Source organism: Xyrauchen texanus, chromosome 42, assembly GCF_025860055.1.
Source record: "Xyrauchen texanus isolate HMW12.3.18 chromosome 42, RBS_HiC_50CHRs, whole genome shotgun sequence".
NCBI lineage: Eukaryota > Metazoa > Chordata > Actinopteri > Cypriniformes > Catostomidae > Xyrauchen > Xyrauchen texanus.
Window position 1 is genome coordinate 17,870,329 of NC_068317.1, and position 27,815 is coordinate 17,898,143.

At 41.7% G+C, this 27,815-nt stretch overlaps 1 protein-coding gene across 1 annotated transcript in view; it reads right to left on the reverse strand.

Moving 5' to 3' along the window:
- Positions 1–16,223: 16,223 nt before the first annotated feature.
- LOC127635233 (contactin-associated protein-like 2) overlaps positions 16,224–27,815 on the reverse strand; it is a 472,530-nt gene continuing 460,938 nt past the window's right edge. Inside the window, 4 exon segments of the mRNA XM_052115124.1 lie at positions 16,224–18,934; positions 19,117–19,188; positions 21,088–21,276; positions 21,279–21,317. Of these exon segments, the coding sequence (XP_051971084.1) occupies positions 18,735–18,934; positions 19,117–19,188; positions 21,088–21,276; positions 21,279–21,317 (500 nt within the window). The 3' untranslated portion in view covers positions 16,224–18,734.

The following is a 27,815-nucleotide window of genomic DNA, read 5'->3' on the forward strand; positions in this document are numbered from 1 at the left end:
TCACACTGCACTACATGACATAACCTCCCTGAAAGAAAGCATGATGCTGCAGTCTCTTGGGATGGCAAGCAAAATGAGTATGCTGCAGTGAGTGACCCTCTTGTTGGGCAAGGAGGGGAGCACTCAGAATTAATATGTGAACTATAGTATGAATTAACTCCTTCACAAACCCAGTTGGGAAGGGAGTTTATTTATAATGTACTAAAAAAAAATTCTTGTTGCACTTTAATCTGTTTTGAATACTATTCTGATGCTAGTGAAACTTATTATGGCACTTTTCATACCACTGTCTCCTTAAGATTATTTGCTTATGTTTTCCTCTTTTGTAAGTCGCTTTGGATAAAAGCGTCTGCCAAATGAATAAATTTAAATGTAAATGTAAATTTAAATATAATGTAAGTGCTTGTGACTTATGGTAAATTATAATGGCCTGAATGCAGGCGGTTGTGTAAAAAGACGGGAGGCTCGTCCTTAAAGGCAGGGGCATAAGTATATATATTTGGCCAATGAATAGAAATGCTCTAAACAGAGAGGACTTGTGAAGAGAGAGATGTTACATCTAGGTTGCAAAAGCTTGCGACTGTGTTTGAGAAGACCATCCTGCTGCAAAACGTATGTCTTGTAAGAACACACCATTTGTCCATGCCCATGAGGAGGCCAGGCCTCTAGTTGAGTGTGCTTTAACACCAGCTGGGCAAGTCTTACCCTGTGACTCATAAGCCAGGGCAATGAAAAAGTCTTTGCTTGGAGATGGGCATTCATTTTTGTGCATCCTCCATTGCATATAAAGAGCGGATCAAACAGTCTGAACTTGCGTGTACGTTCAACGTATGCGTGTAGCGCCTACACAGGGCATAACAAGTGCAATGATTGTTCCTCATCCAAATTAAATAGAGGGAAGGCACGAAGGTGAACCACCTGTGCTACTTTTCTGGGTCTGACAGTGGCTTTTGAAAGACCAGGGCCAAACACAAGACATAAATTGTCGACTGATAGTATCCGCTCTCAGTGGGGCTTGGGACTTTGAGTACCCGAGGGGACAGTGAGTATTCCCCACTGAGGCAAATAGATCGATTTCTGCTTTGCTAAATATTTCCCAAATCCTCAATACAGTTTGAGGATGAAGTGTCCATTCGCCCGGTATCACCCCTTTGCGTGACAATAGGTCCGCACTGTAATTCAGGCAGCCTGGAACATGTCACTGTCAGGGAGAGGAGATGACGCTCGCTCCATATGAGGAGGAGACGCATCATTCTCAGTGGCAGTGAATGAATTCCGACTTGGCGGTTTATATATGCCACAACTGTCACGTTGTCTGAGCGAACCAGGACATGAATGTTTGCTATTTCTGACTGAAAAGCCTTTAAGGCTAGGAATACAGCCGATAGCTTTAGGCGGTTGATGTGCCACGCTTTGCACCGGTCCAGGTGCCGAAAGTCGGGTGTCCATTGCACACCACCTCCAACCCGTGTTGGAAGCATCTGTTGTCACCACTTTCCACCTGACAATCTGCCCCAGCATGACACCTGGCTGTTAAAAGGCAGGAGCTGTCCAGGGTGCTAAAGTAGCTATACACCGACACGATATAATGATGCGCATGCACCCTTGGTGCCAAGCATGCTGTGGCACACGGTGCTTGAGCCAGCACTGAAGAGGTCTCAATTGTAAGAGACCGAATGGAATGACGGAAGCCGCAGGCATAAATACCAATGCTTTTTGAAACAGCTTCAGTGGAAGTGTTCTCCCAAGTTTGAACAGAGACAGACAATGTAGAATGGCCTGAACGCGCTCGCCTGCTCGGACTCCCAAAAAGGAGATTTGTTGGCTGGGGGAAGAGTGTGTACTTTGCCCAGTTCACATTGTGGCCCAAGCTGTTCCGATGTTGAAGCTGTATGTCTCTGTGCTGGTAAAACAGAGCGTCTGATTGTGCCAGTAACAGCCAATCGTCGCGGTAGTTCAAGATGCGCACACCGCTCAGTTTCAGAGGGGCGGGAACCACACCGATGCACTTTGTGAATGTGCGAGGAGCCAGAGACAGTCCCAAGGGCAGGACTTGGAATTGATATGCTGTTTCCTTGAACGCAAATCTCAAACACATCCTGTGATGTTGTACAACTTGGATATGAAAGTATGCAGATCTATCACATGAAAGTGTGGGCTTTCATGTGATAAGATCAGTTTCTGAGTAATCACTTTGAATGGGCGCTTTTTGAGTGCACGATTCAAATGTCTCAGATCCAGGATCGGCCGAAGTCCACTGTCTTTCTTTGGGACAAGAAAATAATGGCTGTAGAAACCTTTTTGGTCTTGACAATTTGGCACAACCTCTATCGGACTTTTCACAAGTATATTGTGTATTTCGGCTCGTAATACTGCCGCATCTTCGGACGAAACCGTGGAAGACAGAATGCTTTTGAAACGGGGTGGCCACTGTGCAAATTGTTCTGCTAGTGCGCTCAGGACATAGTTCGTTATGAACTTCGGGGAAGAATGGGGCAGATTTGCAGACGTCCACACACTCTTTCAGAGGGCCATAGCTCGTCTCGAACATATTGTATCGGAAAACATGAGCTTCGTGGAGATTGAGGGGCTTGTGGGGCGTGTCGGCACAAGGACCACCTCAAATTCATCCTGCTCAACCTCCCGGCCCCGCTGTGTCTCCTCCTGTGAATCCTTGGGTATCACAGAAGAGGCGGGTGGGAGGGTGAATCGTCCCTCAGAACGAGGGTGATTCGCGAGTGAACAGTCTTGAAACTCATGCCCTCACAGTGAGGACAGTCTGTCTCCATGAGAGCTGACTTTGTGTGGGCGCGGCCCAAACAGTAAACGCAGTTCTCATGCTGATCTGACGGCGAGATGTGCCTCTTGCAACACTTACGGAACGACATCTTTAAAAAGACGCGAACACGTAAGTGACTCTTTTAGATTATATGAATAAATATCTATTTATATTTATATATACACAATATACAATACACAATATACAATTTCCGAAGCGCTGCGGGCAATCAGGATGCTGAGGCCCGTTCAACAGCGAAGCTGTGAGGCGGAGTGACGTTCGCCAGAGCACTGCAGGGGAGCAGAGAGCCTTATCATTGCCGTGAAGATTCCAGCCGCTGACTCATGTATATCGATGGCGAAAGGTTTTTAGACAAGCGATGATTGTTTTTTTGAAGAAATTCTGAGGAAATTGTGCTTATGCACCTGCTTTATAGCGGACAGTTTCGCGCCAAATCAGGCAGGGCTGAAACACCATAGCCAATATTATAATATATGTGTTATTGTAGAGAGGTTTCAACTAGGTCGTGTAAGAAGGCACTCCCCATATCCTCTAGCGCATAAGGTGAATAAGTTGGAGAAAAACAAACAACCACTAAGTTTGAAGTTCAGTGTGAATTTTAAATAGTTATCATTAGACAAGACAAAACTATCACATGCATTTAAATCAGCTGTTTACTACTTTGTCGATTAATATTATAATGGGGTGATGTAATACCGCAGCTTTCAGTGTATGAACACGTGTGTTTTTAATCTCTTCTGTCCTGTACAACTGTATACAATATATTCCATACAGCTAAATATGCAATATGTAATATAGTGTCACATCCTTTCTATAAGTTATTATCATTAATTCTAATTATTCTTTATTAAAAAGGATATTATTTCAAATTAACAATTAGAACAATGGGATAGTTTACCCCAAAATGAAAATGATCTCATTTACTCACTCTCATGCCATCCCAGTTGTGTATGACTTTCTTCTGCAGAACACAAATTAAGAATATTTCAGCTCTGTAGGTACATACAATGCTGATTTGATTTACAATTACATTATTATTATTTTTTTCAGAAAAAAATATAAAACATTCCATACACTTAGTCTTCTTGTACTCCCATCAAAAACTGAATTTCTTCACATTCCATCTCTACGTAATAATGCATTTCTTTTGCACAGCATTCTCCGAAAATTCTGAAATAGTTTATTACAAAAAAAAATACATATTCTCATATGCCTAAATCCACCACTTTATTAACTATAAAAATAATAATGAGGATAAATAATAATTTTAATAATAAATACAGTGTGAATATTAATCCCGAATTTGATTGAATTCATTCATCAGCTCAAACACACAGTAAAGCCATTCTGGGATAAACCTCTGTTAGCGTCACCTTCAATGAACAAAATCCATTTCGAGCAACATGACAATTCATCACTACTGCCACTAGGGGGAGAAATTCGACTGTCGTATGCGAATGTCGGAGAGAGTGAAAAGGTGGCTAAAGGGAATTCTTGCTAAATTATTGAAAAAAGTTAATAAAAAAATGTAAATGGGAATAAAAAAAGGAAAAGAAAAGAAAAAATTTCAAAATAAAATTAGGCCATTATTTTGATACATTAACATTTGAAATAACAAATCCAGAAAGAGCATGAATTTCTGTAAAGCATTGAATCTTACTTTTTTAATCTTATTATATACCTTTTATATGTTATAATTTATCGCCATCTATACCTACTTTGTTCACTTAAAACAGTCAATGTACCATTTTGAATCTTCATCTTCATCATCATCTTCGTGTTCTTCGTCTTATAATAAATAATACTAACAATATTACTACTAATACTACTACTACTACTACTACTAATGAGTTGTTATTGTTCTAGATCTGACTGTTTTGATGTTATGTTATGCCGTTTCATAGCGCGATGGGAGAAAGGTGACATTAATAAATAGGCGTTTTAGAGCGACTGAAGCTTCATACGCCACAATTCAGACACTGCGCCCTCTAGTGTTCACAGAAGCACACTGTATGATAATGATGTAAATAATTACAATGCAGGTAAGTTACCATACCAACACAACCTCTCTACAGTAATATCTACAAACTACGAGTTTCCTTAATTACTTGAGACAGAACGAGCCAAGTTCTTTTTTTTTTTTTATAACTGCACGATACATTGTGTCATTCTTAATAATACATTTGTCACACTGTATTATACACACGCGCACACGCACCCGTGCGCACACACACACACACACACACACTGGGTTTTATGGGGACTTTCAATAGACATAATGGTTTTTATACTGTACAAACTTTATATTCTATCCCCTAACCCACACCCTGCTGCTAAACCTAACAATCACAGAAAACTTTCTGCATTTTTACATTTTCAAAAAACATAATTTAGTATGATTTATTTCTTCATGTTTTCCTCATGGGGACTGACAAATTGTCCCCACAATGTCACAAATTTTGGGTTTTACTACCCTTATGGGGATTTGGTCCCCACAAAGTGACACACACACACACACACACACACACACACACACACACACACACACACACACACACACACACACACACACACACACACACACATATATACATGTTTTAATATCTTGAAACTCTCCTATTCAAGCTGGACAGCATTTCTTAGCACAAAGAGATGGGCATAGCGCACTCATCTGGCCATATAACAGTTCTAAATTGATCAATAACACTGAACATGTTCAGTTTGAAACATCCACCATATTTGATCATTTTCACTCTGTACAATCTTCTGAGTTAATAATAATAATGTCACCTCAATGAATTAGTTAGTCAAACACTGTCTTTGTTGGGGATTGCCCCACTGGACTGGATTTTTAATTAATCAATTGCTTCAGTGCCCTGATAAGAGAGAACAGAGTCATCAATGTCAAACAATCTTAACCTGCAAGTAACACCCAGTTATCATCTAGAAAAAAATGTTAATTTTGTCTACAATTGGGTTTTTGTTTGTGTTTCATTTATTGCCATATCATCTACAATGGCTTTTTCATGGCAAATACAGGTGGCAAGCAAACAATTCATAAATACAACACACCTTGCAAAAACAATACATGAAGGGAGACTATTCAGTCCAGTACAGTAAATCAATTCTATATAAGATCCTGTTTCACTTGTTATAATTCCAAGAGCTTTCCTGGGCACATCTTACTAAACATGTCTTTCAAGGTTTTTCCAGATAAAAAGCATTGTCCCATGACGTTAAAAATAGGGCAGATGAATGCTTCACAGTCAAAGGAGTGTTACAATATTCAAATTTGTTTTATAATTAATCAATGTAAAATTACTACACATACATACATGATTAATCCAGAAAGGAAAACATTATTAGAGGAAAGTGCTGCCATTTTTAAAAGAACGTTATGAACCGTTCTTTTAATTTGATCTAACCGGTTACCATTTGGAAATGAGGCTGCGGAACTTCAGAACCGGGACGATTTATTTATTTATTTTTGCTCAGAATGAACTGCAATGAAAAACATAACAATAATCCCTGATCGTCATTGACTGCAAACTTCCCCTGGAATGAGTTATTTTTGCACGTGACACTGCTCAGTAGTCCAGTTTGCCTATGCACTGTTTGACATTTCAGACATTATGTGTGTGAGTGTATGTGTGTGTGTGTGTGTCAAGCGCTAATGTAAACAGACTTTGTTGCATGCATGGATAATCACGCTCGATCAGCATGTTTTCACTTTGTCACGTTCACTGTTGTCTTTTGTTTTTGTTCTGTTATTTTGAAGTTTAGTTTAGTTCCTGTTTCCTGTTTTTGTAGTCCTTTGTAGTTTCTTTTATGCTGTCATGTTCCCTGTTGTCTTTTGTTTTTGTACTGTCATTTTGAAGTTTAGTTTAGTTCCTGTTCCTCTGTAGTTTCATTGGTGTTCCCCTGATTGGTTAGCTTTCCCTGATTGTTTCCTCCAGGTGTCCCTCATTCCCTTGTTTGTTCCCTCCTGTATTTAAACCTGGTTCTTTGTTCAGCCTTTGTCGATCGTTGTATGTGATGTTCCATGTTTCCAATGTTTTATGCCTGCTTTTGTTCCCATGTTTGATCGTTCGTGGATGTTTCGTGTTCGTGTTCGTGTTCGTGTGTTAAATTCATTTTCCCATCGTGGACCTTTAATTTGTTCCAGTGTTTTGTGTTCCACCTATTATTATTTAATAAAACCGCGTTTGGATCCGCACCTCTCGTCTGTCTTGTCCTGCTTCCACACCAGTCGTGACACACTTTGAGTATATGAGTTTTAAAATGTTATTGTGGTGCTTTTGTGATAGTTTGGCTGTCTCTTTCAGAAAACAATTGTATTATATGCCTGAAAAGTCTGTTTCAGTTGCTGTTTGTGTTAATGAAAATGGCAGCTGCATCTAATCAGCAGACAGGGCTGCATGCATGGGAAGATTGCATTTACACGCTGCATGTGCATATACAAGCTGTGGACTGTTATCATGGTACTTTGGTGACAATTTGTCTGTTTGATACATTAAATAAACATTATGTGCTTGAAAAGACTCTTTGAGTAGTGGTTTGTTTGACGACTGACAGTTGCTACTTATGTAAACAAATGGCAGCACGCATTGGAGGAAGATCGCGTTTGATGTATTGACTGCGTATAAGAGCTGTAAACGTTTTTTGTGGTACTTTGGTGATGAGTTGGATGTATGTATATAAAATAGAGCAAACTGAGCAAATATAAATAACAGACGCTTGACCAGCGCAGCCTGTGTTGGCACGAAAGCCGATTTTAATCTGGCAGCTTGTAATGTAACTGGCTGTTGCAAAAACACGTTGCAAATATGTGTGATGCTACTCTGAGGGACCCAATTATTAACGGTACACATGAAAGGGTTAAGGCCTGTGGAGACCTCTACTGCATACTACCGTCTGTTTGCATTTTGATTTGCTTTAAAAAAACATCAATGTCCAACTCTACATCTAATTTAGAGATACATCAAGGTAGTGCCAAGTTATTAAAAATTGCTGACAAATAGGCGTTTAGATTCACTTAGATGTTAAAGTGATAGTTCACCCAAAAATGAAAATTATCTCATCATTTACTCATCCTCATGCCATTCCATACAGTATGTGTATGACATTGTATAGGTCCTTACAATGAAAGTGAATGGTGATTAGCATTTTAAAGCTGTAAAAAGCATAAACAATCGTAGTAAAAATAATCCATTCGACTCCAGTTGTTAAATAAATTTCTTCTATTGAGTGAATATCACTTTGGGTGAGAAACAGTTAAATATTTATGTCATTTTCACTATAATTGTTTACTTCGCTCTTCAATGCACGTACATGAGGGAAATCAGTTCATGCTGTCTCTCGCATGAAGCACAGTGGAATTTTCAAATGAAAGCAAAACAAATGAAGCTTTTGTACAGCATTCTGTTATAAACAAATTGAGCTGCACTTCCAGTTGTATCGTTTCACGATAGGTAGCATGAACTAGAACCCTTCAACATAAGGGAACCTACAAGCTTAGCATAAAATAACAACGCGGCACTCGCATATACATTCAATGGGTGGTAAAATGGTGAGGAGACAAGAGGCCGTTTTTTTATGGATGTCTATGGAGGAGATGCTTCAGTATGCTCAATAAACAGCTTTTGTGAGGAAACAGCTCATCACTTAATGAACTGTGAACTTAATGAATTTAATGACTGCCTGTCCACTAATCATCAACATGTTTTACATTAAATAATTTTGGAATGAACTGGGTTTGCGACAAGGTGTCAGCTTACAGCTCTCCCCATTCAAATGTATGGCATCAGCAAGCGGTGACTTACTGTCGTAACACGCTAGTTGACCATTACACTCTGTCCTATGATAGAACCGAGGAGCTGGTTATCTCAGTAAATAAAATAAGCTCCGGCGTGAACGGATTCCCCTCATGGATGCACATTGGAGAGCGACTGGAAGTCTTGTTCATTTTAAAATTGAGTGCCATAACATCAACAGAGTCAGTTAATGTTTGCACGACATAGAAAGTCAGCTGGTTTCTGCTCAAGTTTCAAAATATCCACAAATTTCTCTAACATCTGTTTTACTGAAGTATATAACATAAATACTAGTGTGGAATTTACTGCATTAGTTCAGTCATGCCAACCTTTGGAAAGATTTATCTTGTGAAAGTGGGTATGACATATTGATAGGATATTGGTCTTGGTTGACTAGATCTGCTAACACTGCTGCTGCAGAGGAAGTACAGAGACTTGGTACTGCTAGAAAATCACATACATACCGAGTTAGCATGTGGACATGCTGCTGCTTCTGCACAATGAGACAAAATGCAAGACATGCTGCATCGAGGATGTGTTACAGGCAGCTGCTCAAATAGATATTTCAAACCATCCCCCATCAAAGATGGGAAACTGCATAAATGCAAACACAAAACACAACCAACCAAGCAGATTTACTATTGTTATTATTATTAATGATACTAATGTTCTGCTGCTGCTCTGAAGAGCCATGTGCAGTTGAGTGCATGATAGGTGTGCTTAGACCACAGGCCAAATGGAGCAATGCTAATAAACAAAATTTCTATGTGTGCGTCAGCCAGTTTAGCCAACTCATAACTCATAATTTGTACCTGAGCCAGGAAAGCACATAGATTATTTAACTAGTGATTTAGCCCAACTACAGTATGTGTGATTTTTTTTTATCTAATGACCTAAAATAGGGATGTGTGCCAGCCAGATTTGGCTAAGGCTTACCTTATTAAGACGTACTTATTTGTGTCATGGTCAAAGCAGACCTTATCATGCAAGCTGATAGAAGGAAACTCCTAGCAAACCACCTGAGCAAATAGCATTTTCAAAGAGAAAACTCTTACAGTGCACTGCAGAAGAAACGTCTAGGTTACGTATGTAACCCCCGTTCCCCGATGGAGGGAACGAGACGTTGTGTCAGAGAAGCGACACTAGGAGTCCACTTATAAAAGTGCCATGCGCTGAGCCGTGTATGTGAACTGCTGATACAGGAGCGAGCGAGCAGGTATTCTTACGTGCAGGACGACCAACTGTATCAGGCTGCACGTACCCTTCCCCAGTGCCCCATTTAAGCCATCAGGATTCCTTATTGTTACCCTGGAGGGGGGAACAAGGTGCTGGCCGCAAACCTGGGAACGGGCCAAGCCTGGCCGGGCCACTTTTCTCTCTATGTTTCTCGCATAGATCAACTAAGGCCGGGGCCCTTACACGCATTGAGGGAAGGGGGTCTTGGCCCTCAACTAAGGGGGGGAACATACAGCACGGCAACCGAGGCAGCCATGACTGCCTAAGGGAAACACGGGAGTCAGCTCGCCAGAGGGGACAGAACCATGGTGTTACACACAGGGGGAGTCCGAAGGAGGCCTTACCTGTGGAGCACCTATACCAGTACAGGGTAGCTTGCGGTACCCACAGTGGCTTGGGTCGGCAAGTTCCTCCGCTGAACTGCGACCCACGAGGGCTAGGGAGGAATCAACCAGTGTCCCAAACCTGAGATCTCCTGGGAATGAAGGCACACTGTTTCCCTGGTTAGGGGGAAGGGCGCTAGATGCAAGCGATTCACCCAGTCAGATCGTGGGCGTGCTACCGAGTTCTACGGGCTCGGTACATGAGAAAACACGGGACGATACTGACTCAACTCGGAGATTGTAGAATCTCGCAAACGTGTTAGATGTTGCCCAGCCCGCTGCTCTACAAATGTCTGCTAGGGCAGTGCCCCTAGCCAGTGCCCATGAGGATGCAACACTCCTGGTGGAGTGAGCTCGGACCTGCAAGGGGGGGGGGCACGGCCTGGGTGTGATAAGCCAGGGAAATGGCGTCGACAACCCAGTGGGCGAGTCTCTGCTTGGAGACAGCGTTCCATTTCTGCTGTCCCCCAAAGCAGACGAAGAGCTGCTCAGAGCGTCTGGTGCTCTGTGTGCGGTCCAGATAATTACGTTAAGCACGTACTGGACACAGCAGTGAAAGGGCTGGGTCTGCCTCCTCCCGGGGCAGCGCTTGCAGGTTCACCACCTGATCCCTGAAGGGCGTGGTAGGAACCTTGGGCACATAGCCCGGTCGCGGTCTTAGGATCACGAAAGTATCTGCCGGACCGAACTCCAGGCAAGCGTCGCTAACAGAGAACGCATGCAGGTCCCCGACCCTCTTGATGGAAGCGAGCGCGATCAGCAGGGCAGTCTTGAGAGAGAGGGCCCTGAGTCCAGCTGAGTCAAGCGGCTCGAAGGGGGGTCTCTGGAGTCCCGTAAGGACGACCAAGAGATCCCAGGAGGGGAACAGGTTAGGCCGGGAGGGAGTTATCCTCCGGGCACCTTTTAGGAACCTGACGATTAAGTCGTGCTTACCAAGAGACTTGCCGTCTACCGTGTCGTGGTGGCGACATACACCTTGAGGGTGGAGGGGGACAGCCTCCTCTCCAGCCTCTCCTGAAGAAACACGAGCACTGACCTAACTGCACACTTCTGCGGGTCTTCGGCTCGGGAAGAACACCAGTCCACGAACAGACGCCACTTTAGAGCATAGAGATGCCTGGTAGAGGGGGCTCTGGCTTGATTGATTGTATCTATGACGGTCGGTGGTAGGCCGGCTAGATCTTCCGCGATCCCGGCCCAAGGGCCAGACGTGGAGGTTCCAGAGGTCTGGGTGCGGGTGCCAGAGCGTGCCCCGTCCCTGAGAAAGAAGGTCCTTCCTCAGGGGAATTCGCCAGGGAGGTGCTTTCGTGAGGAGCGTGAGGTCCGAAAACCAAGTCCGGGTGGGCCAGTAAGGGGCTACCAGAATGACTTGCTCCTCGTCCTCCCTGATCTTGCATAGCACCTGTGCAAGAAGGCTCACTGGGGGAAATACGTACTTGCGCAGCCCCGCCGGCCAGCTGTGTGCCAACGCGTCTGCCCCGAGGGGAGCCTCTGTCCGGGCATACCAGAGCGGGCAGTGGGAGGTTTCTTGGGATGCAAACAGGTCTACCTGAGCCTTGCCGAACCGGTCCCAAATCAGCTGGACCGACTGGGGGTGGAGCCTCCACTCTCCGCCAGGCAATCTTTGTCTTGACAGCGCATACGCTATCACATTGAGGTTGCCGGGGATGTGAGTGGCGCGCAGTGACTCCAGTTGCTGGTGACTCCAAAGGAGGAGACGACGGGCGAGCTGTGACATGTGGAGGGAGCGTACTCCGCCTTGGTGGTTTATGTAGGCTACGACCGTGGTGCTGTCTGTCCTGACACTAGGACGTGTTTGTTCCGAATTAATGGAAGAAACTTCTGCAGGGCCAGAAAAACAGCCAGCAGCTCTAGGCAGTTGATGTGCCAGCGCAGCGGGCCTCGGTTCCACCGGCCTGCGGCTGCGCGCCCATTGCACACGGCGCCCCAACCCAGTTTGGAGGCGTCGGTTGTGACCAGAACGCGTCGGGACACCTGCTGCAAGGGTACTCCTGCCCCTAGAAAGCAGAGGTCTGTCCAGGGTTTGAAGGTTTGGCGGCAGGCAGAGGTAACTTTTACGTTGTGCGTGCCGCAGCGCCATTCTCGGGACTCGAGTCCGGAGCCAGTGCTGAAGTGGTCTCATATGCATCAACCCCAGCGGCGTGGCCGCCGCGGAGGATGCCATATGCCCCAGGAGCTGTTGGAAAACTTTTAGCGGGACCACGGCGCCTGGCTTGAAGGAAGCGAGGCATTTCAGCACTGACTGAGGACGCTCGTTGGAGAGACGTGCTGTCATTGGGACTGAGTCTAACTCCAGACCGAGAAAAGAGATGCTCTGGACCGGGGAGAGCTTGCTCTTTTCCCAGTTGACCTGAAGCCCCAAATGGCTGAGGTGGCTGAGCACCTGGTCTCTGTGTGCGCATAGTAACTCTCGGGAGTGGGCCAGTATGAGCCAGTCGTCGAGGTAATTGAGTATGCGTATGCCGGCTTCTCGGAGCGGGGTAAGAGCTGCCTCTGCGACTTTCGTGAAGACGCGAGTGGACAGAGTCAGGCCGAAAGGGAGGACTTTGTACTAATACGCCTGGCCGTCAAACGCGAACCTTAGGAAGGGTCGATGTCGAGGGTGAATTGAGACGTGGAAGTACGCGTCCTTCAGGTCTACCGCTGCGAACCAATCTAGATGCCGGACGCCAGATAGAATTTGTTTCTGGGTGAGCATTTTTAACAGGAGTTTGGACAAGGTCCGATTGAAAACTCGCAGGTCCAAGATCGGTCGTAAGCCGCTGCCTTTCTTGGATACAACGAAGTAAGGGCTGTAGAAACCCTTCTTCGTTTCGGTTGGAGGGACAGGCTCTATCGCATCCTTTAATAGAAGGGAGGCGATTTCTTCGTGCAGGGAATGGGCATGTTGGCCGTGTACTGCGAAAAAATGTACGCCCACGAAGGGGGGCGGAGTCCTGGCAAACTGAATTGCGTAACCGAGTCGAATGGTCCGGTGCAGCCAGCGTGACGTGTTGGGCAGTGAAAGCCACGCCTCTAAACTCTGTGCTAGGGGCACCAAAGGGACGAGTTTTTTGGACGTACCCGGCGGGGCTTCGCAGCGGTGCGGAACAGGTAACGCGGCGTCGGGAGGCAACGTGGCGTCCCGAGGCTCTGGTGCTGAGAATAAACTCAAAGCACTTACCTTGCTCCGTGCATCCGGCAGGGGGCGGGTTCGTGACTGAGGAGGTCTGATGTTGGCGTCCTCTGGAGTCATCTGAACCGGCCGGCCGGGGAACAGTCGTGGGGCTGAAGGCGGGGACACCGCGTCCATGGAGCCGGGAATGTTGAGGCCTGAAAGCAGAGTGCCGTGAGAACGACATTTGCGGGCCAGGTGACCCCAGAGACAACAAGGAAATAGTTGTATAGAGTGTAAAGAATTTAACAAAAAATTCTCCTCCCGGCCCTCCACCGGGGAACGGAGTGGTCTTACCAGCTCCGGAGCTAACGTCTCGGTCTCTGGGTCTGTCCTCTCAGGAGCTCTGGGAGCCTTCTGGGTCCTCAAGGGGGTCCGTGAGACGATGGGCGTCCAACTTCTGCGGGGAGCTCAATGCTGGGGCTGAGAGCTGGGCCCACTCACTTGTTAGTTGAGGCGGAGCACCACTTTCTTTCTTTCTTGAAAGCCGCAGGAGGACGCCCTCAGCGAGCAGACAGGGCATGGCCCCTGGCGGCAGGTTTGCAGCAGGGCAGGATGCTTTTTTTTGCTTGAAAATAGCCTTCGTCTGTTTCTTCACCACTGAGGACTGCTGGGTGAAGTCGTCAAGTGGTGTCGCCGAATGGACGGAGCTGGGAGACGGGGGCGTTTGAGAAAGCGTGCTTTGTCTGCCTCCCGTACTGCCTGTCCATCGTTGCGTTTCTGGACAACGGAGTGGCCATCGCCTGTTTGAGTGCAGTTCCTGCAGCCCGTCAAGAACAGGACCACCCAAGTGCAGATTTTGAAGTGCCCTGGCCCGGTGGACTTGCAGGAGGCGGCCATGGCGTGCAGGGGGGAGCGGTCTGGGACCGTTCTATCACCGAGGGTAACGAGAGCGGAGGAGCGAGGAAGCTGGGCTTGCTCAGCTCGTCAAGCACGTCCGGGAAGGAATGTGAGCGGCGCACATGCCCGCGGAACCAATTAAGCCCGGGGAAGCATAGCGTACCTTCTTGCGTCAGGCTCAGACTGGGCGGAGACCCGAAGGTGGCGGCCCAGGCGAGTTATCCGCATCCGATGCAGCGGTGATGTCATCATCCAATGCCGGGGAGCTCGAGGGACCGGACGGTAGGCTGTTAAGCGGACCGCACTAATCCCGAGCTCGGGGGAAGCAGGCAAGCGTGCCGGGGAGGCGGGAGGTTTTCGAGGGGATTTACCCGGCGAAAGCGTCCCATTATTCTCCCCAGATCGTTCTCCATCGCCGCGCCTGCCTCAATCCTGTAGGAAGGAGGCGAGGCGGGGCGGCTGAAATGGCTCTCTCACTACAAGAGAAAGCAGAGATCGCACGCTGCCGGTTATGTTCTCACACTGAAAACATAACCCTTTGGAGAGAATGCTCATCCGAGCTCGGACGGAAACAAGCAAGCGTGCGGGAGGCGGGGGTTTCGAGGGGGTTCACCCGGCGAAACGGAGCCCATCACTGTCCCCAGATCATGTTCATCGGCCGCGGCGCCTGCCTCAATCCCGTAGGAAGGAGGCGAGGCGCGGGGGGCGGCTGAAGCAGCTTTTTCTCACTACAAGAAAAAGCCTACGACCGCAATGCTGTCATGGCTATGTTCTCGTACTGAAAACATAGACCATTCATAAAAACGCTGCCTGCGTGTGATCGCAACCCAGGAATGCAAGGCAGTTTTCATGGCCGTCAGAGGTGGGGAGAATCAACGCATCCAGAAACTACACAGAGGCGGAAAATCGTCTTTAAAAAGACGCGTCACGAGAAGGACGTTCAACGCCGCTGTGTTTTGCTCTTTTAGAGCGAAATTCATTCTTTTAGAATAACTCTTTCGAGTTGTCTGCACTGTCGAAGCGCCCAGGGGCAAAAATGCACAGCCGTGCACGAATGAGAAAGCCGCTGTTATGCGGCGTCAGATCCAACAGCATGCAGAGCGTCAGAGGATAACAGGAACTGGGTGTGTAACTCGCAGCAGACTGCATGCACGACCATCGGCTCCGAAGAAATTTTCTGAATGAACTCCCGTATTTGCGCTGCTTAAATACCAATATGTCCGGGCGGGACATGCAAATACTGGTTGCCAACTCTTATTGGCCTTTTTTCATAGTCCAGAGGTGAATATCGGCACTCAAGAGAGACACCTAGTGTCGCTTCTCTGACACAACGTGGAGAGAGCGACAGAAGGGGAACCAGCTTAATGGCGAAACTGAACCATTTAAATGTTTGACAAGATAGAGACACAAGTTGATTGGCTCCCCAATAACAACTCACTGGACCAATCAGTTTACGCCAGGCTAGACGGCTGGATTAATATGTCACATGTGAGCATGCCGATTGGCTAACAGATCAACAACAAGTCAAAGAACAGTCAAGTCAGCTTGCGCTACATAGAGTTGCATGGCTAAACTTTGGTTATTTTTTATTATCTTTCGGAAAGGAGAATGAATGTCTACAGATTAGAATTTTGACTATGATTGAAATAATAATATGAAATAATTTTCTCCCAAAAAAAAAAAGCTAAAAATAATTTCCAATAAGCGCAGAACATTAAATCGTTAAGAATAATAAGAATAAGGAGATTAGTATGTGCATTGCATCATTGGCAATAAATAATATATATAATAAAATTTACCTTCCATGTTTAACCATCATCTTAACATAATATCTCAAACTATAATATGACACTGTATATGCAAGTGTAGATATGTGCTGTAATAAAACATCTGACGTCCCATCTAAGGTTAATGTCATGACGGTATTGTAGTTGACTTCAAATAATATACATGACAAACATTTGATAGGTACTTCTTTTTATTACCTTCCCATAAGAATAGCCACATCAATGAGGAATTCTCTTGTTTTCCAATCAGGCCTCACACAATAATGAGATGGATGAAAAGAGGTCAGTACAAATATCATACGTTAAACAGCCAGTAGAGAATTGAGTTGTTCTAAATATAAAAGGTATTGTACTATTCATTCCTGACTTGTCGACATCATAACAAAAGGTAAAAAATATGTTCCCAGAATTAAATATAATTGTGATATTGTACAATAGTTTAAAGTACAATATTTACAGTTCAACATACAGTGGTCATGCTGCCATTGAAACAATAAGTTTAATACACAAGTAGAATGCAATTATATTATGAGATACTGATGAGTAAATGTGTTATATTGTTTACACTTTCACTCTAATATTTACTTTAAATAAGAAAAATGTCAAAACTGCCTTGAATTGTTGTGATAAAAAATGCCTATATTTACATTTAATAAAAGGCCTATACATGTGCCAAATGAGAAAGAGGCAGCAGGGCTGATCTGTTTAAAAAAAAAAATAAATAAAAAAAAAATGAACAAATAAATAACATTAATTAAACACACTTCTAGCCATGAAAAGTAAGCAAAGAAAACATTACTTCGTCTCCAAAAAACAAACTCAACATTTGAAAGAATAATACTGAAAAAGTTACGAAAAGGGGCATTATTATGACAATTATCAACGATTTCTCTGTCTCCACTACAAGGAACATTCAAGTACAACTTTCTTTTTTACACATCCTTAGAATTTTAAGAAAAATTCAGGCCTCCCCTAATACACATAGATGAGAAACAATGAAAGGCTAGGTCATCTACAAAATATCATCATAAAAATATATTCATATTTTGTAATTTATTGTGAATGTTACTGTAAACTTACAATTATACAAACCAGTTTAAATTAAGTTTAAATTGCTGATGTAAGTGAGGGATGTAGAATTTGTTATTAGAATATAAAAAGTGTTTAAGGTCCAACTATTAAAACATCAAGACTCTTTTACATTCTCATGAATCGGCAATTCCTCATTATCTCCCAAAAAGTTTTGTGATGTGATCACGAACACTAGAGACCCTTCCAATCTTATATCATTACTCATAAAACCTTAATTCCAAAGAATAAAACTGCAACTGGACAGTAAGAAGATGCAAATCCCCCTGTTGCAAATAAGTATAAGTGCTGATGGGTGCGAGACAATATTCAAAGCTTGTGTTGCTTGACATCTCTATGAGAGAATTATAATGAACTGTTCTGTGTCAGAGACAAAATCACTCAGAATTACTCCAATACTTACAGAGAAAGTTGAGATATTAAACTTAGATATTTATCACATTAAACTTATCACATTTAAATGTGAGTTAGCTAAAATTGATCAGTAAACCAGTGTCTGAGAAAATGGGTAATCTATGTAAGTTAACATTTATTAGACAATTTATTTTAAAAAGTTTAAATAATACTATACAAAAACACAATGAAAATTATTTTGATGACAAATTTAATGTAAAAACAAGTAAAAAAACAAGTAAACACTTGGAATAAATTATTTAAATATTGTAATATTTTCCAGTAAGGACATTATAATAACGCTGCGGTTTCAAAAACTCATGAACTTTGAGTCTACTTTCTGCTCAGACAAGTAAACCAAATAAACAATAGCCATTTAGTATGTTGGGATTTCTCCTTTATCTATATAACAGGATAAAGTTACTGCCAACTGGTTGAATACTAAAGGCACCTTGAATTAAGTCTTTTAATTGGGTGTCAGTAGTCCCGCCCTCTTCACTTGCCATGACAGACATGGGTATTAATCTGCCAGATATCACAATGCCAGTGCTTTGACCACAGCCTGTTTAAATGAATCAACCAGACAAAAAATTATCTCTCAACATTACATCTTTATGCCATGATATAAGCAGTCAGCAAAACAAATGCTTAAGACTGAGGTGTTTGGCAAGTAACAATAAACCGAAGGCTTTCACAAGAAATAATTCAGCATAGCTGTGCAGAATGAAATAAATAGACAGCATTGATTTGACAAATTATTGGTGCATGCCTCAATATTCTCCCTTCACTGAAATACAAATGATATACAATCTAATGTAAATTCTGCAATAAAAATATTTATATAGAACATTTAGCATTTACTGTCAATCTTTTCCACACAATGACTGCATGTAAGATTAATCAAAAGAACACAAGAAAGAAAAGATAATATAGTGTTAAATTAAACTTTCCATAAATGTAAGGATTTTAGCCAATAATTATGTTTCTTTACAAAAGAACGAATGATGAAATTGTGTATTAACATGTGATCCGTAGATAACACAATTGTAAAGACTTTTGCCAAAACACAATAGAAAGAGACAAGCCAGTTACTATGTACAGAACAGTTTCTCAAACTGGTGATGAGTTTGATCCCAAAACATTAGTTCTGATAACTAAAAAAAGAATCTGAAAGAGTTTATACACCCCCACCCCTCTGCTCTGGTCCGAGTTGGTGCATTAGATAAACCATTCCTTCTTGCTTTCATCGATGGTCTCTGTGAAATTGGTGTCAGTGCCGATAATGACTGTATCAGCCGATTCAGCTGATTCACCCCCCTTGGTCTCGTTGGTATGGTAGGTGCCTTTATGGCGGAACATGTACCGGATCAGAAACACCAGAGTGCACAGAATAGTGAAGATCACCACTGCGATGATGCCTGTGAGATAAGGAGAACAGATTCACCACAGTTCATACTGTATGTATGCTATTGTTTTGACTCAAAACACTGCCCAAAATAGGAAAGATATTGTAAATAATTAAAAATGGATATGAATATATACAGTATACATTCTTTTTGAAAGAAAAGTAAATGCTCAGCTGTGTCTCAAAGCACCTTACCTCCTATTATAGCTGAGTTCCTATTAACTCCATCTGGTATGACTCTTTCCTCGTTGAAGGGGAAATCAGCACCTAAATGAAATATAGTCATCAGGTAATTGCATTAAACATCCTTGCCACTTGTAACGTGATTGTAAATAAATTGAAACTGTGATAAATATATTATTGCAGGTTTGCACAAACACCGCACAGACCTCCATATTAGAGCCTCTGTTAACAAATGTCACATTGTCAGAGCACAGAATTGTCAATAAATTCAAAAGACCAATGCATTAAGTAAATGCAGAACAGACTGATTTATGCAATTCCGAGTGGTGATAGAATGACCCAATGAAATAAAAATGTGAGTTTTGTGGTTTTAGTCTATCTCTGTTAGCTCTGAAGCAATATACAGTATATGCTGGAGGACTCTTAATTTTCTTTTTTAAGCAGATATACACATTTAAAATGTAAAGTTTCTTTCTTATGAAAAGAAAGGACCCAAAATATTGATGACTCAGATTGTATGGACAAGCATAAAGTATCCACATTTTTGTCTAATTCTTCTACAGCTAAGTGAAGCATATCAGCCTTTACAGAAGCCATTTTTGTTGTTGACAACTGGCCCTTTACCATTTTGAATGGTAGTGTCACAATGATGTGCATTCTGTACCACATGAAGGAAAGGGGGAGATCAGTTTACTTAGTCATTGTTGTGGTGACTGCTCCAAGTGTAATGCACCAGTAAAATGTAAAAAAGTGCTGTACTACTCGTTCATTGAGTATTAGTGTAGCATGTTCAATCAAGCAATCCAATAACTGTGGCAGTTCAGAGGCACATTTTCATGGTTTTCTGTAAAGACATTTACAGGGGAGAAATCTCTATGGTCAGGTCAAAAAAAGGGGGCTGCGATCAATAAGCTAGTATTGTAAATTAATGTATGCAGTTGTACTGCTCTCTTGAGACATACTGCAGGGCTGAGACATTTCTATACAGGGCTCTGAAAAATTCAGCTGCAATAGCAAAAATACATAGGGCTCCCATGTGCTCAATACAGCACAGAAACATGCTTGAGAGAGTGATTTTTCCTGATATCTGGGTACTCAAAAAAAAATATTTTAATGAATTCTTTAAAGCCACCTCTACAGTACGTTGATCTTAAAAGGGATAATTCACCCAAAAATGATAATTCTGTCATTACTTACTCACCTTAATCTTATTCTAAAACCATATGAATTTGTTTCTTTTGTTGTAAACAAAAGTTGAATTTCTGAAGATTATCCTCTTCTTTTTTTTTAATCTCTTTTCCATATAATAAAAGTGAACGAGGACTGGGAATGTCAAGCTCCAAAGTGGCAAAAAAGCACCATAAATGTACAGTATCTTGAAGCTATATAAAATCTTTTGAATGCATACAATAGGCTTATGTGTGGAACAGAATGAACACCCTGTTTGGTCATTTTGGCACTTGACAGGGCTTGTCCTCAATCAATTTCATCATATGGAAAAGAATGGCCAGAATACTGTTCCTTGTTTATTATGGGGGTTTAACCTTGTGCGACCCCACGCCCACAAGTGTGGACATTGTATTTTGGCTTTGCTATACGCAACACATAATTTAAATGAACTAAAACCAACTCAATACGTGACACAACAACATGACATTGATTACCAGGAAGTGGTCCTATGGGCGCAGCGCCAACAAAAGTGCCTCTGGTAAGAAACCTCTACGTTTTTAATTGAAACCTGTCTGTTTGTAAAGAGTAGCAACTCTAGTTTTGTTTGCCTTTAGTTTCAGGCTGCAGATGATGTTTGGATCACATGGGAAAATGATAATCAGTACATAGATTCCACATGTATATATGTGGACATACATTTTTTGGAAAACTATTTGTTATATATTTGCTTGTTTATTAGCTGCTACTAGTTACAAATCAAAAAGTGAAATGGAAAAAGCACACAGTTGGTCTCAGAAGGTTAAAGATGCTCACCTGCATCTAGGTGCCATGGGTCAGTTGCAGCAGACATGGGTGGGATTGTGAGGGGTGATGCGCCGCAGTTGGATTCCACCAGTTTACCCTGGTGTGAGACAGTTACAGAGCCACGGGACCTGAATGCGGCTTTCAGAGGAGCGATGTTGTTGAACTGGACTCTCGACAAACAGCCCACAAACCCGGGGTGTTGTACTTCTCTATAAGTACTGGGTCGATGTGACCGGTTTCTGCAGGAAGAATAGAGACATGCACCAAAAGTTAGATTCAGTCCAAGGCAATAAATTGTATCCAAATGTTTGTAATGTAATACAGCCCAAAATAGAAGAAAACTGATCCAAGCCTTGTTCTCGGAAAAGTATTCCATTTCATTGTAATAAGATGTAAGATCAATACATGTTCATGTATAATGTAAATACAAAAGAGATCTGCATTTTGATGTTGTCCCCAAAAAAAAAGAGGGGACAATGGGTTTAAGCAAAGAATATATAATTCCCACTTGCATTACAAACATGCTGATAATCAAGTCTTCTCTTAAGTCATTCCCTGGTGCACTTAAGTATATTTTACAAATTCATTGCTGTATTTTTAATGCAAATAATTTGTTTACAGATATCTTTACTGAATATAAGTGTTGATCAGTCCACACTGATCCTAAAGCTCCATGATATTTAAAAACAAACAGCAGCCTCATCTTCATACAGTTTCATAAAGTACTCTATATTTCAGCTATTCTTATATTTCTCTCCAGAGTCCAGACACAGCGAGATATCGTGATACTTTGAAAGTGCAACAGAAATTTTCGTGCTGTACGCTCTCTGCTGAACACAGACAGAAGTGTCAGTTTGACTGCTGCTCAGCTTCTTGAAACCTGTGTTATATATAAAGCCTCTTCAAAGAAGCTACAGTGTGCTTTGTGCATGCAGCTAACTGCGGCATTCTCTCCCCACAGCCAGGGGTAAAGCACACACTTTTGCCTCTACAGTGAAACATTCTCTTAAGATACAGCACATGGAAAACAACAAGAACAGTAGATCAAAAACAAAGCAAGCTGTCTGTGGTGTACATCAAGTATGTCTCATAGGAATGTTGATTTTTTTGAGTTCTCAGATCCCAAATCTTTGCAACCAAGTAATGTTTTTAGAGAATTGAGAATGATCTTACAGTAAGTAATAGATGAAAGAATATCTCTGGGTAGTGCAAAATCATGGCAAATCTCACATGTTAACATTCCCTTTTCAAATGATTCAAACGATTTATTTCAAACCTTAAAATATGCATGATGCACTTTTTTATTGTGGAATTAATTTTTGTAAACTCAGCTTCAGGTCAAGACATGAGGAATAAAATGTTCCTTGATCTTTTGACGTATGAGTTCATTGTACTGTAAATTTCAGAACACAAAACTTCCTCACTGCAAAAAGAGCATTTGTTGAAATCAAGCTGCCAGAACAACTTGTTCCCTATATTCCTCCACATTGTGATGTCACACTGTGGTAGACATTTGCATCTGACTTCCTGCACAACAACACATCAATGCCTACTTTACCTTATTACTTCCATAGCCCCGCCCAGTAGCCACGCCCAGCAGCGGTGAGCAGTAAGATTACAAGGTGAGAGCAGGTCAGTCAAGTGCAGAGAGCCAATCAGAACAGTGGATGTTTACTGCCAAGTCTTAAAGGAGTAGCACCAAAACCGAGAGTCTCTGATAGAGGATTAGAATTTGTTTCACAAATATATTACTTTATTTTAACTATATTACGTTTTTTGTCCAAAAACTTTACTAATATTATAAGTGAACCTCAAGGAAAATAAAATGATAAAAAAGGCATGTCATGACCCCTGTAAAAATAATAATTAAGGATAGTAATGAAGTATAATTACTGAAGTTCATTACACTCCTGCAAAAAGGAATGGCTGTAACACACAACTACATTCCATTTTGCTCATGGATACTAGTCTCCATCTCTGGTTGTCACAGGCACACTGCCAGACAGAACACTTGTTCATTCTCTGGAAGATGCCAGTGAATACCAATACATAAAACCTGATCCGCCTTGTGGGTTGCAGCAACCTGTTTTTCATTGTGAAGCAACTGGAGTAATAAGGAGCAACAGAGCTGTGGAGATGTAATATCTCTGAAGTTAATTATCTCACTAAATTCTTTGAGTAGTGCCTTTCTTTGGAATTATTAGAATATGAAATTAGAGATTCTTTTGAGTGCACCAGGTTTTTGATCACTTGTTTGAAAAAAAATGACAGCAAGCCAAGGGAAATTAAATATGTTTTATTCTCGACCTCAGATCTAAAACAGTTTTTTTTTAATGCAGAGCACCCGATTAGCAAAGCACAAGCATATCACGTGTATTGTACGGAATATGACACATTCTGCTGTATATTCCAGTTCCATACAGCCATGAAATGTGGCTGGAATATTTCTGAGAATTGACTGATTTTTGCTGTTACAAATTCAGGTGGAAAGCTCTTGAGATTTCTCCCCTCGCACTTCATGATGCGCTGATTACGAGCTGCAAGATTTGCACTACATTAACTGTTGTTTTGAGGAAATGCCCCTTTCCTTACAAGTTACTCCCCCTTGATGTTAATATTTTATAAAAAGCAGCTGGATTAAATCAGCCAGTGTTGCAGTTATACAGCTGCCCATGCAGATGACATTAGTGGGGAGGAGGGAGCACTGCAGATTTCTTTGTTTCTCATCACCACAAACTGATGACTTTACCCTGAGTCATAGTTACTAGAATAAACAAACATTAATTTTTCCAATTTGGACTTACAGTTTATCATTGCTGTTTGTCCACTGGAGACTAATCAGATCAGCAAGCAATCTAAGAAAACATCTAAATCACTGCTTTGTTTAGAGCCTGGTATGGTAGCGATAATAAATGCAAATTATAATATCTGTCCGTCTGTGTCCTTTTGAGCTCAAAGGGCACATGGTGCTTTTGAGTGTGGTACAGGGCAATAAGATTCAGTGTAATTAGATTCAAGGTCAATATCTGCCTGATGTTAAGAAAGGGTCTGTCCTACTAGTGGTGGTCCATATGTCTCCCCCTACCTTGCTATTTAATCAAGCACCACCAGACTGTATTAAGTGCATGTGTGTGAGTGTGAAAGGTAAAGAAAACAAAGGCATCCACACCGTAAAACAAAGCAGTTTAGACAAGGTGTAGATTTACCGCTTTACATTTTTCCATGATTGCAAAGATATAATTTATATATTTTTTTAAATATTTTGCATTCTGGTGTTGAAAAGTTGACGTTATTTGAGCATGCAAAGTTTTCTATAAAAAATGTAAAAAAGTAACAAAATATGATGTATTGCAAAATTCAAATTCTATGTTTTGACTCCCTTATACTGAGTCTCTTTTAACAAGACCAGCCCGCACCCACACCTGCAGTCACCCGCTGTAAATGCTTACTTCTAATTTATAACCTGGTTAGGTGTAGAAAACCAGACAATTTAATAGAAAAGGTTTATTTCTAAACCAGTTTTATAAATAGGCCTAATGAATTTAAACTTCAAATATAGGAAAGCATAATCAAATACTGGACCGTATTGTAAAGCTCAGCTAAAATAAATCTGTAATCACATGGCAGGCTCCTTGTGCATTTCAGTGACATGGAAAAATTTAAAACAACATTTCTTTATGTAACTTGAGTGATATGTAGAATTATGCTGCACCAGTAAAACCGCTATTTGAATATCTCTAAAATTATTTAACATCTCTTTTGTCTATGAGCTGTTGAAAAATGTGATTAATTATTCAGTGGCATTAAGGTAAACACTGCTATCCTCATGGAGGCCATTATTGCAGGGGAGAAAATGTGATGAGACAAGGAAAGAGGGGGCAAATGAGGGATTGAAGACTGCCCTTAGATGAATGCATTGGGTGGTGGAGGAAAGGGTTGGAATGAAAAGGGTTTCCATGGTAACAAATGGAAGCTGAGGTAGCAGGAGTGTGAAAGAGTGGGAGGTGGGAGATATTGGACTAGAAGAAAAAGTGATCAATGTGAATTACAATGACACATCAGCTGCCATAAACACATGGAGGAGGTTGTCTGCAGTAGCTAATCTCTTTCTATCTTAGGAAGGCTGTATTTGCTTTATTGCTGCTGTATGTTTTGCAGAATGGGTGAGATAAAGAGGAGGGACCCATCTTCAAATCTCTGCTGCATGATACCCAATGTGCAAACAGATTTAGACAGAGCAACACCTGTCGGCCAGCACATGGCAACAGGAACTGAGCGCAACCCCTGAAATGCCTGCATCACATGGTCCAACCATACCTCAGAATTAGATATGGATAGAAAAATCAGTGGAAGGGTAAGTTGAGAGAATACAGAACAATACGTATGTACACTAAAAAGGCAAAATGCAGTAACTGCACCAACACTGAAACTGAGAGAACTGGCTTTTAGTGTGGATTTTGTAGTCAAGGCAGTTTTTACATTCCATTTTCTATTAATCTGAGCATAGTTCAGCCAAACCTGTCTGTTAGAAGACAGATCATAGTATAAAAGACCTGCTTTCAGGCATAACATTTTGACAAAATGTCTAGTTACTGCATTTAGCTTTGGTATAGCAGAGTACATTTGCCCTTGTACATTTGTGTCTGTAATTGTCTTTCCATTAGACACCCTTTGAAGGGGCAAACACTACCATCACTAATTGCAACACACACACACACACACACACACACACACACACACACACACACACACACACACACACACACACACACACACAGTTTCAGCAATGCAGAGAGAATCTGGACAACAATCATAGGCAAGTCTATCACGAACCCATGACACTAAGAAATACATTAAAGACTACAGTGTGACTGAGGCGATTATCAGAACATGTAAAAACACATAACACAAACATATGTATAGCGCCTTTCAGCCTTGAAACACTGGCACCAATATCATACAACCTCTCTCAATGCTCTCAAAGCTCAGTATGCAAAACAATTACCTGCAATGTCTGCTCTCTGGTATATCTCACTTCCTCCAAAATTCTTGCCCTCTTCTCTCACAATTTATGCTTCTTGTCCACGCTGCAGATGCTCCTGTGTTCTGCCTGTGCGTGCGCGTGTGTGTGTGTGTGTGTGTGTGTGTGTGTACGTCTGCAGCTGGGGCTGGGTGCTCGCTGACTGCAGCCCCTCTCTTGTTCTGCACTCATTCATATCCTGCTTACAGAACACCTGGAAACTGGATCTCACTGTTACCTGGATCTGGATTGCTGTGCTGGCGGTGATGTCAGTTACAGTAACCACAATGTAGCCACACTGGACTGGACAATGACTGCACCCATGACTGTGTCATGTTCACAGAATAGCCAATGACACCATCCATCTGTCAAACCAGGCTTCGATGGAGACCTGGCAGACTACATCATGATGTCATACAGACCAGCTAAGCATGTCTGTTTCTTGTAATGCAATATGATTTTGTTTTCATTACCACTACTTAGTACCATTAGCTTATGTTATCTCAAACACGATTCAGCTGTGCATTGTGTGATTTTCAAGTGGTGGGTACAAAAGGTAAAGAAACAATGCTAAATGCAAATAATAAAACAACTACCGGGTAACCATATAATTGTGCAAAATAAACAGGCTTATTAACTTTTCAATAAGGTGAAGAAAATACTTGCCAGATCTTTTGTTGTTGATGTCAAATGTTGTGTGCCCATTTAAGCTCTACAGTATTTTAGAAAATGTTCTAAAACATACTAAAATAGTATTTAGCCCAGTGTTGGTGCCATGTGTAAGGCTGGTAAATCACACTTCTGCTGTTGTTCATGCATTTACTAAGTTGTCTATTTTTGTAATTCATTATAATGTTAATACATACATTATTTTAAAGGACATTGTTGTTTAATTTTGTACAATAAACACTTTAGTACTGTATAGGGTTGCCACTTGATATCCTTTCTAAAATCTAAGTCCTGAAGCTATCCATTTAAAAACCACTGACTTTTGCAACCGATAATGTTCCATTCATTAACATTAGTTAATGCGTTAGGTATCATGAACAAACAATTAACAATATATATTTTTGCTGCATTAATTAATCTTTGTTAATAATAGTTAATAAGAATGCAATTGTTCATTTTTAGTTCATGTTAGTTCATAGTGCATTAACTAATGTTAACAATTGCAACTTTTGATTTAAAAAAATGTATTAGTGTATGTTGAAATTAACATAAACTAAGATTAATAAAATCTGTAAAAGTATTGTTCATTGTTAGTTCACGTTAACTAACGCTGTTCACTAATGTTAACAAATGGAACCTAATTGTAAAGTGTTGCCAGTGAAAATATTAATTCCATGTCTGTCAAACTTGATTTTCCTTAGTTTTAAAGTATACACCAGAATGTAAATCTAATATTACTGCTACAATGAACAAATGATTCCCTTGAGTCTATTTTGACAAAAAGTCATTAAGATCCAATTATGAGAATCCCCCTCATACAGTGAAGATTAAAGTAGGGATAATATATAGATTTATAGCCAACTATGCCCTCGAGGGACTGATTTGCATTAGAGAGGCATAGTAATGAATTCACTCTGATGAGTGATAGTCTCATAATCTTTCCTGAGGATTAAACACTATTCAGTCAGTCTCTTTCATGTGTTTACTGTATTTTCATCAAATACAGTGGTTATTCATTGCACTACCTGCAAAGCTTCCATTATATATT